At 47.0% G+C, this 13,217-nt stretch overlaps 1 protein-coding gene across 1 annotated transcript in view; it reads right to left on the reverse strand.

Annotated features, from left to right (window-relative positions):
- Nucleotides 1-13,217, reverse strand: part of LOC119971816 (GTPase HRas) — a 77,357-nt gene that overhangs the window by 21,125 nt on the left and 43,015 nt on the right. Inside the window, exons 2-3 of the mRNA XM_038807994.1 lie at nt 10,074-10,214; nt 617-795 (exon numbers count right to left, since the gene is read on the reverse strand). Of these exons, the coding sequence (XP_038663922.1) occupies nt 617-795; nt 10,074-10,184 (290 nt within the window). The 5' untranslated portion in view covers nt 10,185-10,214. The remainder of the gene's footprint in view (nt 1-616; nt 796-10,073; nt 10,215-13,217) is intronic.

Consider the following 13,217-nt stretch of genomic DNA (forward strand, 5'->3'; position numbering starts at 1 on the left):
TCCCACTTTCTAAAACCCACTCCTCCTGAAGGCCACTCTCAGTCTACTTGGTTAACAGCTTAAGAAAAATGTAAATAATTTGATCCAAAGAAGTCCATCACATGAGACTTTTTGCTTCATTTTATTTTTTTTTAAAAACAGGGCAGCACGGTGGCGCAGTGGGTTAGCCCTGCAGCCTCATGGCGCTGGAGATCCCAGGTTCGATCCCGGCTCTGGGTTACTGTCCGTGTGGAGTTTGCACATTCTCCCAGTGTTTGCGTAGGTTTCGCCCCCGCAACCCAAAGATGTACAGGGTAGGTGGATTGGCCACATTAAATTGCCCCTTAATGGAAAAAATTAATTGGGCCCTCTAAATTTATAATAAAAAAATATTAAAAAACTGTTGAGGGAAGGCATTTGGCTGGATTAAAAGATTGTAAATAGACCTTTGTTTGCTTGTTCTAATCCAGAGTGTATAGCAGAGAAAAAATGGTGAGCTACACCGGAGCCTCCTCTTTATCTCACTAACCCCATCAGCAGGAGCAGAGTGACCATTTTGTCCTCAAGGTCCCATTGACCATCTGTGTATTTGCTTCAGCGGGAGTTTTGGAAAGGGGAAACCTACAGCAACACCAACCTGTACTGATGAATGTCTTCAAATGATTTGGTGTTGTTGATTGCAAAGACACACAGGAAGCCTTCTCCTGTCCTCATGTATTGGTCTCTCATGGCACTGTACTCCTCTTGACCTGCTGTGTCCAGGATGTCCAACAAACATGTCTCCCCATCAATAACTACCTGCTTTCTATAGGAATCCTGCAATGGGAAAAAAAAGAGAAAGATACAGACAAGTCAGACCTGATGATCTGGGTATCTACCTTGGACTGTTCGGTAGCCACTTCTCATAAAATACAGAAAATGTTTCAATTATAACTAATAAATGTTGGTGAATTCACATTCTTGTATGTTAAACAAAACATACACAAAATAAAGCAAACAGTTTATCATCAGGGAAAATTAATTCTGTCACTAGCAGTTTGAGTTTTATGTATAAATATAGCTTTGAGCACAGGTTGCCTTGGTAACCAACAGGATAGTTCCTACACGTGCCATTCTGTACTTACATCACATAAGCTTTTTCTTTGCAGCATTATTTTAGGGGTTTGTTTTAGGAAAGACAACTTGCAATAAAATTGACAAACAGGATTGTGAAAGGAATGACAAGATTCGAACATACAGATTAGGAACAGGATTAGGTCATTCAGCTCGAGCCTGCGGGGCCATTCAATAAAATCATGGCTGATCGGATTGTGGCTTCAGCTCCACATTCCGCCTACTCCCAATAATCTTGGCAGATCTAAACCTCCAAGACCAGTGAGAAAAAGTTCAAAACTGAGAAACTGGAATTGATGTATGACGGAGATTCAGACCAATCTTGATCAAAGCTGAGAAAGAATCGAGGGTTTATGGGGATAAGGCATTATATCAGGCCAGTCACAATCTCATTGTTTGGCAGAGCAAGACCTGATGGGCCGAATGGTCTGTTTATGCTCCTACGCCTCATGGACAGTTAGAAATAGAACATAGAACATACAGAGCAGCGGAAGGCCATTCGGCCCATCAAGTCTGCACCGACCCACTTCAGCCCTCACTTCCACACCATCCCGGTAACCCAATAACCCCTCTTAACCTTTTTGGTCACTAAGGGCAATTTATCGAGGCCAATCCACCTAACCTGCACGCCTTTGGACTGTGGGAGGACACCGGAGCACCCGGAGGAAACCCACGCAGACACAGGGAGAACGTGCAGACTCTGCACAGACAGTGACCCAGCAAGGAATCGAACCTGGGACCCTGGCGCTGTGAAGCCACAGTGATATCTACTTGTACTACTGTGCTGCCCAAAGAGGCCATCAACAGGAGCTCATCACTTGAAGCTTTCAGCTTCTTGACATCCAGTGTTTTTGCTTGGGTGTAGTTCAGACTGACTGACTATAGCAAGTTACAAAAGAAAAAGTGTTGGAAGAAACGCGAGGATTTTCCAGCCCAGCACCTTGCATTTCCCCAAAAGACTAGGTTTGGATTAAGTTCTATTAAGACAACAGGTGCACTTGGGTGTCACAGCTGTCACAGGAAGTGCCGAGGAGGTGCCTCGAACCATTCTCCTGAAAAATGGTAACAGAGAGACACTGATGGACAGAAAACGTGATGGAGATAACGGTGAGAGACAGGGAAAGGCGAGAGAAAAATAGAATGCAAGCATGCACAGATGCTCAACCTTGGTGAGCCTGTTATTTGTTCCATTTCCAGAAAAAAATATTTTGTGAAGGACGATGGGTACCAAATTCCTGTCCTGTCTGATCCTGAAGTTCATTGGGATCAACCATTTACTGTGTTCTCTTGATATTCCCCCTCTCCACAGGAAGGGGGCAGTAGCCCCTGACAGGAGATTCAAACAGAATCTTATCCAATAGGTAGCACTGGTCTCAGCAGTGTTACTGTCCCAAGCTCAACTCACTGAAACCTGTACGCCCCAATCTGCTAAACTCAAATATTCCTTTAACTTCATTTAGAAGCACTCTAATTTGCAACAAGGCAATCTGGTGAAATCTTTGGAGCATTCCCTTGCTTTCATCGGAAGGGAAGGTTATTTGTTGGGACACTTGACTTCTGGACACAAGTCTTGAAGTCCGATGGTAGGTGGAGCTTTGGCAAGTCACCAGTCACGCCCAATCAACCTCTTTCAAAGACCGCTCACCTCTTCAGAACTAAAAACCCACAAAGTGGCAGATAAACACCACACGCTCACACACAATATCATGGTGTTTCTGAAGCCCATTCCACAAGGAGACTGAAACTTATAAACAAACTAATGTGCAATCATTCTCCAAATGGAGAAATGTGAATAAAGACTGTTTCTAGTGCAGGCTGGACTGAACGCCCGAGAAACAGCAAAGAATATGGAGCCATGTTCAAAGCCTCAATGCTTTAAACATTGCTTTCCCCATACCAAAGGCTCCAGCTGAAGGCTAGTACCCTTGCCCGAGTTGGCGAGTTCATGTTCCACTTCAGAGACCGACGCACTCAGGGCAGTGTCGGAGTGGCAGTACTGGGAGTGCCGCATTGTCAGAGGCAGCGTCTTTGGGAGATGTTAAATTGAGGCTCAGTCTGTGCCTCAGGTGGCCATAAAAATGCTATGTCCACTATTCTGAAGGGGAGCGAGCGAGTTCTCACTGGTGTCCTGGGGCAAATAGTTGTCCCTCAATCAGCATCACTAAAATTGACCATCTGGTCATCATCACTTTGCTCTTTGTGGCATCTTACAGCGTGCACATTGGCTGCCAGGTTTCCTATATTAGAACAGTGGTAAACTCAAGAAATTCATTGCTGTAAAGCACTTGGGCATTCCCGAGGACAAAAAAGGAGGCTATAGAAATGAGAATTTATTCTTTTGTATTCAGCTTTTACAAGTTCTATATATTTCCCAGAGCTCGAACACGATGATTTTGTCAATTCTGAAATAGCTGTGTGCCAAAGTGGAAAACAGCTGGTGTAGAAACCAATAACCAAGTTTGTTCCATGTTGGACTAGGTTCAACTGGAAGAGAGAAAACAAGTGGACAGGATGAAGCAAAATGTTAAAGTGGATCCTTGGGAGAAACAACAAATCTCACTCAGCGCCCCAGTATTTAAGAGACCACCCTTTCATCACCAACGAGTCACCTATTTAAAAATCAAGTTACTGGTGATCGGCACACTCTGCAATGCAATCTTGATTCGAAGTTTCTAACCTGTAGCATACTCTTCACGCTCCCCTCCTCCATGCCAAACACAAAAGGAAGACTTCATTTGATTGCTACGGCAGGTCAGATATTGCAGGAATAGTCTTCAATTAGATTTCCACCTCCAGAAGCAGGAAGGGTAGGGGAGGTGGGGGAGAATATACAGAGAGACAGAGACAGGACAGGGACGGGCGGACGTTACAATGCAGAACCAGGTCATTTGGTCTTACACCAGTGCAATACGGAGGGTGTGCCTTGCTGTCAGCGAGACAGACTGAGGGAGTGCTGCATTGTCGGAGGAGCAGTACGCAGTGTGTGCTGCACTGTTAAGAGGGGAGAGGTTCTGAGGGAGTGCTGCAGTGTCAAATGTGCGTCTATTCAATGGAATCCTAAACAGAGGCCCATCTGCCCCCTCAGGTGGTCCTTGCTAATATTTATCCCTCAAGCTATGTTCTTTATCACATGCTGTCTGCTATTTGGTTGCACATTTCCTAAAGAACGATCACAAAGTATTTTATTGGATTTGATGCACACTGGGATGTCTGCTGGTTGTGAAAGTTGCTACATTAATGACTTTTTTTCAAAAATGGGGCTCAATGTCAAAATCAGTTGTTATACCCCTGCGAAGCATCCTCAAATGGTTTGTTACATTAAAGGCACTATATAAATACTAATTGTTCTTCAACAACACCGTAACTGTGAAGAGGTATTCACAGACAAAAAGGAGAGGAGGGGGTCGGGGATTGACACCATTTTGTTCTATCAGGTTCTCAGGACATCCCGGACGTGGCCAGCTCTGCAAGCAAATGTGGCCAAGTGTTCTGTAATAATCTCTGCTCTCGTTTAATATTTCACATTCCCCTGATCTCAATGGCTGTTATTCCAAACCTGGAGTGTACACTCCTGATCTCAATGGCTGCGTTATAAATAAACAGCAGCAAACAGAGTTCCTGCAATTAGTGGTCTCACACTTTAATGAACTAACACTCCAACCAACATGGCTGGAACAAATCTCAGAATTTACAGGCACGTACAGAGTAAGATTCCAATAATCAGCCCCCAGGTGGGAATCCAGAGACCAGCTTTCATCAGACAAAAAAAAAAAAATCACAATCAGGATGCAAGCTCTCCAACTGGATCACGTTCTTCACACATTCAGGAATCCTCGGAAAACTCCAGGAATCAAAGATCAATCTCCAGGACACTTATCCAATCGTATAAGATGTAGTCTGTTTGCTTCTTCTATTGGCTGAGGGAGGGGTGTGTTGGGCAAGCAACGAGGAGTGCAGGGGCAGGGCATTGATGAATTTAATGAAGAGGGGGCTTGATAGGTCATTCTTGTCCGTGCCACTCCAAAAACAACCACCTAACTATTCGAATCCCATTTTCCCGCACTTGTCCCATAGCCTTGTATGCCTTGGCATCGCAAGTGCACATCTAAATACTTAAATGCTATGAGAGTCTCTGCCTCCACCTTCCTTTCAGGCAGTGAGTTCCAGACGACACAGACAGTCACCCAAGGCTGGAATTCAAACCCAGGTCCCTGCCGCTGTGAGGCAGCAGTGCCGCCCATGGTCTCTGCAGTCCAAGAATCAGCCACGTTGGTGTGGGTCTTGAGTCACATGTAGGCAGCCAGGCAGCGTAGAGCTCCCAGCTCTAGCTGCCGATACGGCCTGCAGACTTGCCGGGTCCGTGGCTGTGCATGCGTACGGCAGCGCCGGGCTTCATGGCGGATGCCGCTCGCGGACCTGGCCCGCAAAAATAGTCCCCCACTTTAGCCAGGCTGGGGCGCCCCGGATCCCCCCCACCACAATGCCCCCAGCCCCGAATAATTCCCCCCCTACCCACGGATTGGCCCTTCCCCAACTGTGGCGGCGCTGGAGTGTGTCTGCAGCCGCCACGCTGAGTTCCCGACGTGTGAGACCACACACTCGGCTGGTTGGCTACGGAGCATTGCGGGGAGGGTCTCAGCCAACTCCTAGAGTACGCCGCTTTTCAGGGGGCGGAGCATCGCATAAACGGCGCCACCCCCGACTTTGGCATCATCGGGGATTCTCCGCCCCCTTGCCGAATGTGATTTCGGCATGGGGGGATCAGAGAATCCAGTCCCAGGTTTTAGTCACCCAAATTCAAATTCCCATTCCCATGTTGGGATTTTGAACTAATTCTCTGAATCATTACTTAATCAAAACCGTCAACACGGTTTTGTGAAGGGTAGGTTGTGCCTCACAAACCTTATTGAGTTCTTTGAGAAGGTGACCAAACAGGTGGATGAGGGTAAAGCAGTTGATGTGGTATATATGGATTTCAGTAAAGCGTTTGATAAGATTCCCCACGGTAGGCTATTGCAGAACATTCGGAGGCATGGGATTCAGGGTGATTTAGCAGTTTGGATCAGAAATTGGCTAGATGGAAGAAGACAAAGGGTGGTGGTTGATGGGAAACATTCAGACTGGAGTCCAGTTACTATGGTGTACCACAAGGATCTGTTTTGGGGCCACTGCTGTTTGTCATTTTTATAAATGACCTGGAGGAGGGCGTAGAAGGATGGGTGAGTAAATTTGCAGATGACACTAAAGTCGGTGGAGTTGTGGACAGTGAGGAAGGATGTTACAAGTTACAGAGGGACATAGATAAGCTGCAGAGCTGGGCTGAGAGGTGGCAAATGGAGTTTAATGCAGAAAAGTGTGAAGTGATTCATTTTGGAAGGAATAACAGGAAGACAGAGTACTGGGCTAATGGTAAGATTCTTGGTAGTGTGGATGAGCAGAGAGATCTCGGTGTCCATGTACATGGACCCCTGAAAGTTGCCACACAGGTTGAGAGGGTTTTTAAGAAGGCGTACGGTGTGTTAGCTTTTATTGGTAGAGGGATTGAATTTCGGAGCCATGAGGTCATGTTGCAGCTGTACAAAACTCTGGTGCGGCCGCATTTGGAGTATTGCTTGCAATTCTGGTCGCCACATTATAGGAAGGATGTGGAAGCAATGGAAAGGGTGCAGAGGAGATTTACCAGAATGTTGCCTGGTATGGAGGGAAGATCTTATGAGGGAAGGCTGAGGGACTGGAGGCTGTTTTCGTTAGAGAGAAGGTTAAGAGGTGACTTAATTGAGGCGTACGAGATGATCAGAGGATTAAATAGGGTGGACAGTGAGAGCCTTTTCCCTCGGTTGGTGATGTCTACCACAAGGGGACATAGCTTTAAATTGAGGGGAGATAGATATAGGACAGATGTCAGAGGTAGGTTCTTTACTCAGAGTAGTAAGGGCGTGGAATGCCCTGCCTGCAACAGTAGCGGACTCACCAACACTAAACGCATTCAAATGGTCATTGGATAAACATATGGATGATAAGGGAATAGTGTAGATGGGCTTTAGAGTGGTTTCACAGGTCGGCGCAACATCGAGGGCCGAAGGGCCTGTACTGCGCTGTAATGTTCTATGTTCTATGTAGCAACATAAATGCACAGCTCCAGTCATACTATCTGTAATAACTGTGAGGATAATTAAAATGGAATTGCCAAAACTGAGATTGTATCATTTGAACAACTCAAGAAACCTCGACAGAAGACCCTCCAGCAGCTACTCAACATACTGTTCGTCAAGTGAGTAAATTCTAAACTAAATCTGTGGGAACAACATTTCAATGAGGGAGTGGCCAATTTATGGAACAGGGTCCTGAGGGAGGAAGGTGGTGGGAGACAAGAGTATTACTTCATTCCAATGCAAATTTAGAGAGATTTCTTCCATAAAATATCTTATAATTCAGTCTCTGTAATTTGAGACTTTTCCCAGGGTTGGGGAAATTTCTCCAAATTTTAAAAAACAAACAATGGATGGTTCCGGATGCGCAAGTCCTGGCCCCATTTCTGACATATTCAATTTTTGCCGATAGGGGAAAGGAGCCAGGTCTTGATTCATATAGGTGGTCAACTCAAACTTAGCAGGGTCATTTGAACAAGTGTGGAGTTCAAACAAACCTCATTTTGGCAAGTCCCAAGGGCCTTAATACAGAATAACAACTTGAATACAGTGGATGTAAATTCTCTTTAAAATCCTTTTATAAAAAAATTAAAAAAAAACTTAAAACAATAACAGGCTTAAGCTGTTAGTGAGGATTTAAGAATGTCTACTGGATAGTTTTGATTGACAGGCCATCTGGTGTAGGTTAGGGGGACAAACATTCCCATCTATTCATTTAGTTTCAATAGTGTTCTTTATTGATACTTCCCAAGGATTATGATGTCATTATAAATTACTGGTCGAGTTTCAAAAGCTACAATTATCCCTGCCTGGTGTGCAGAGCTTGTAATTTGATTGACAGTTTCAAGAGGCTATTAAAGGACCAGATGACTTTGATGTAGGGATTGAATAGAGGTTTATTTATTTTTATGAGATTGAATACTTGAGGAGATTTAAAAGCTCTGATGTGGAGATGCCGGCGTTGGACTGGGGTGAGCACAGTAAAAAGTCTTACATCAACTTCCTCAGGTGAATGAGGATTTAGAAGCTTGGAATGAGTTTTGGGCACAGAATGAAATAGAAAGTATCTCTGGCCTTGAGAGATCCTGAGAGTTTCAGCTTGGGTTTAAGCTGGCTCGTAGGATTCGTGACTGATGATATGTTAAATGACTAAGAACTCTTATGGACAGAACTTTTACGGACTGGAGAGCAAAACATAAAATAAAAGAACACTCAGCAGGTCAGTCACCTTCTGTGGAATAACAGAAGTCAGGATTTCCTCAGATGTGACTAAAATCTACTGTTCTGTTTCTCCAAAGATACTGACCAACCCTGGGATGAGGAGGAGGCTGTTCAGTCCCTCGAGCTTCGCCATTCTATTAAATAATGGCTGACCCGACCCTCGGCTCCATTGCATTACTGCTCAAGTTCAGACTGTTCACAGAATAACAGGAGTAAAGCAGGTGCTGCCACATTTGCATTAAATCCTGACCAGAGGAAGCATGGGAAACATGGAAGGAATAAGCAAGGCGGGATTCTCCAACCCCCCCGCCGGGTCAGTGAATCCCCGGACGGTGGCACGAATCCTGCCCAGTTACCGGCGGCCGTATTCTCCGGCGCTGTTTTTCGGGTGGATCACGCCACGCCGGTCGGGCGCCGTTGCCAGCGGCACCCCCGACAATTCTCCGGGCCCCGATGAGCCGAGCGGCCATCCGTTTTTGGCCAGTCCTGGCGGCGTGGGTTACTATGGTCCCACACGGCGGGACCTGGCAGGTAGGTCGGCTGGGGCGGTCCTCGGGGGGGGCATCCCTATGGTGGCCTGGCCCGTGATGGGGCCCACCAATCTGCGGGCGGGCCTGTGCCGTGGGGGTACTCCTTCCTTCCGCACCAGCCCTTTTAGGGCTCTGCCATGGCCGGTGCGGAGACGAGCCCGCCCCCCCCGCGCATGTGCCAAAACACGCCGGCGGTTCCGCGCATGCGCCAGATCACGCCGGCCCTTTGGTGCATGCGCGAACTCGCACAGTCCCTTCGGCGCTGACTGGAGCGACGCCAACGCCTCTGGCGTCCAGCTAGCCCGAGACAGGTGAGAATTCCTCACCTTGGGGGCCGTTGACGCCGAAGTCGTTGCCGCCAGTTTTCCCGTCAGCGTGGGGACTTAGTCCCCGAAGGGAGAATCCCGGCTGCAGTGTCTGGAATGGTTCTTCCTGATCACAGTTCTGATCTAATCTGTGCTGTCAGGGTGGAGGATTGGGAGGAGGAGCGGGAGAGATAGTTGTGAAGCAGAGACCATGTGAAGATTTAAAGCACAGGTTCAACAGGTGGAGGAAGGAAAGGAAGGAGAAGAGAAGGAATTTGTTATCCAGGATTTGAGACTGCCTGTGTGCAGGGAAAACCAGTCCAGACTGGACTGTTGTGTTGCCACTACCCCAAGTAGCATTATTAAAAAAGCCAGACTTCCATAACTTCATAATTAGAAAACAAGTTATTAGAAAGAACTTCCATTTACACACCACCACAGAGGCATTCCAAAGCACTTTACAGTCACTAGACTCTTCACTGTAGTAATGTAGCAAGATCCCACAAAACAACAATGCGATAATGACCAGACATTCTTTTTTAAACAAAAGAAAATGGGACATTGATTCAGGGATATATCTTCGTTAGGACCATTGCCCAGAGTGGCTGCAAGCATTGATGTCCTGCCCTGCTCTTCTTCAAATAGTGATTCTACTTCCACCCGACAAGCCAGTAAGGGACCTCATGAGGAGCATACGGATCAAAACAAAAAGTAGCCCCTTAAAAGTACAGGATTTAGAAGTAGAGGAATTGGGTTCACATGAAGATGTACTGTACCTCTATGGTAGGATCATACTCGTCCACAAAGTGATTCTGGATGAGCTGAATCGTTAAAGCACTCTTCCCAACGCCACCAGCCCCAACCACCACCAGTTTATACTCGGTCATCTTCCAGATTCACCTCAACCCAAACGACACCTGCAAAAAAGAGAGATGATCACTGACCCAGCTACTGTCTGTGGTCTTTCAAACATAACTCAACACAGAAAAAGAACACTCAGTGTGGAGACAGGACTGATATAAACACATTCACGTCAAGCACCATTTCGGTGGTTACTTTTTGAAAGCAGGTTTTTTTGTACCAAATTTTAAAAGCTCTGCAGTTCACACCAAGCTCTCCTGGGTGACATCAGGAGACTATTGGAGGAAGGAAGCTCACTGAAGATATCACAACACCCCTAATGATCAAATCAACGAACGAGCAACTGCTATGAAGTTGGTGCACTGCCTTCCTGCTTTGTGCAAAGCAGCAGCTTAACTTCATGCGCACGGAGACACATTTGATCGTTTACATTCAGTGCCAATTTGAAATTACTGTAAATCAGAGCAACACGGATATGCCCCTGACAGATTTAGCTCGCGTGTTAGTGGGGGTGCTCCTTCAATGCTGTTTCTATTTTCGACCATTTCACTTCCTTTGCTAGTTGGCGTTTTAGATAAAAGCTGGTTGCAGGAAACAAGGACAGGCAGCTAAACAAATACAGACAACTGCTCAGGAAATTTGCAGGCCCGTGGCCAGATTGCAATAAACGCTTGCAGCCGCTTTGGGCAATGGAAGACTTTCGGGATGTTTAGTTTCAAAATCTGGCCGGGCTGCTACTCGGAGAGCTTGGGAGGTTCGAGAGGGTGGTTGACATTCACCGTACATTTTAGGCTCCAAGTCAATGCATGGCTTTTCATAACAGAGAGGGGGGTGGGGAGGGGGAGATTGGAATGCGAGAAGAGCTTAACACATATATGCACAACAGCAGAGGATGTGGCCATTTGGCCCAATTAATCTCTACTCGCTCTTTTCCAGCTAGCCCGCTGCCTTGAAAGCTCCTTTCCCATATTCCCACCGTTGCCTTGAAAGTTCCTTTCCCATATTCCCATCGTGTTCTCAAATATTAATCCTTATTATATCCTAATGCACATCTCATAATTACTTATTTTTTTAGGAGAAAAGGTCTTGTACTGTGAAAATCCATGCTCGACTCGGCTCCTCATTGCCAGAGACTACCCTCGCTTGGTTGAACCTGTCAGAGGCGGCTGTGGTGGGGCCCAGCTTACAGTGGTGGTTTTTCTGGTGAGCGGGTGCATGCATCGGTGGTGCTGTCAGTATCAGAATAATGGATGCCATAGTGAATTATGTTCTGGATGATGATCTCGGCTCTCTGGTGCAGGTTTTCGATGCTCACTTTGATGAGCTGCGAAACATCCTGGAGAAAAACAATGGAAGTACAGGGGAGAATCCTTTAATAGAGCAATTTCCCTCGTGGGTGTTTGCCTCTAGTCCTTCGAAATTCTGCTGCATGGTGTGGCATTTATCGTGTCTGACTCGGGAGAAGGGGCCGGACAAGGAAGTGTGTGTGACCCCCGGTCTTCTGTGAGGAGTGGAGCGCGAGTTCTCAACTGATCTGAGAATTGGCTGCTATACTTTTGCAATCTTGATTTGAAGGCTGGATGTTTCAGGTACGACTCGCGCACACTCTAGCCAGTGCTCGAGGCCTGGGGTCAGTTGGAGGCCCCCGACTACTGGTCAGTGTTATCTTGTCCTCTTATGCTTGTTCTGAGGCGTTGGAGGCTGCTGGACACGCGAGTCATCCCTCTGGCCGGGGCCCAGGTTCTCAGGCTGCCTGGGCGTAGAGGCGATGGAGTGGCGGAGGTATGGGGTTCGTTCGATGGAACTTCTGAGGGATCCCGAGGGTTGTTCAACGATCCGGTCATGGCCTGGATTGATTTTCAAGCGACATGGATGGCATTTAGCATCCTGCAATTCATCAATAATCCTGGACTTTATTCCCTTGCAATTATGCTGTTGATTTCATGTTAATTGTCTTTTTGCTTGATAAGGCTGTGCAACATTCAAGCACTGGGGTCACCTATTTTCTTGTTTTTGACAAAAACAATATTGAGTTGGTAAAGTGATACGTGGTTGCGCACAGTCTTGCCCTTTGTGCAGTAATCCTTTCATTTGAGAACATCTCTTGCCTCATTTATAGAGAAGAGTAGAACCGCAGCAGGGTAATGGGTGGATGGCTGGTGGGTGGTAGGGATTAATAAGTCCTCACCGTGGTTGCAGAAAGCCCCCAGTCAGAAATAGGTGTATTAGGTTTTTATTACTTTTGAATCCTGAGAACGTGCTTATTTCTGACGAAGGTTTGGACAGATCATACATCCTGGAGAGGACTGGGTTCCTTGTGATCCTTTGTGGGTGCCAATTTCAGAGGTGCTGGAGGGGGAAAAATGCTAAAGTGAGAGCCTGTGTGCTATGCCTCTGCATTGTTGGGTTTGGAAGGTAGGCTTGACGAGGGAGTTAGGTGTCCTCCAAGATGTCTAATAATAGTGGTTTCCCAAGTGCCCTCCTCATTGGGAGTGGGTCTTCCATGGGGAAGCAGTGCGTTTGTCAAGGTAGCGCTGTCGTGTCCTCTCGTATCCTCCTTGTGACGACATAGTGCTGGTCTGTGTCCAACATTCCTTGATTAATAAGGTTCATAACAGAGAGGGGGGTGGGGAGGGGGAGATTGGAATGTGAGAAGAGCTTAACACATATGCACAACAGCAGAGGACGTTCCTCCCTCAAGAGGATGGGGTTGTTGTTACGGGTTCTTTTTCAATCTGTCGAGTTTAAGGGGGTCAGGGGGGTGGGGAGGGAGGGAAATCAGCCCCTTGCCCATGACGCCCAATTAATGGGTGTCTTGATGGCTCTTCTCTTCAGTGTTGTGGTCTCCTTGGTTGACGACGGCCTGATTTTCCTGGTGTCGGTGGGGCTGGTGCGCTTCCCCAGGTGCGGTTAGTGAGAAGCGGGGCTGGATGGGTGGTACGTTTTGATGTGTGCTGGGCAGCCGGAGGGTACGGACTCCTGTGCCAGATACGCCGGGCTAGACCAGGTCCGATACAGTGGCTGGCATCCTGTTGCCCACAATGCTTGGGACGTCACTT

This window comes from Scyliorhinus canicula, chromosome 9 (assembly GCF_902713615.1).
Source record: "Scyliorhinus canicula chromosome 9, sScyCan1.1, whole genome shotgun sequence".
Lineage (NCBI taxonomy): Eukaryota > Metazoa > Chordata > Chondrichthyes > Carcharhiniformes > Scyliorhinidae > Scyliorhinus > Scyliorhinus canicula.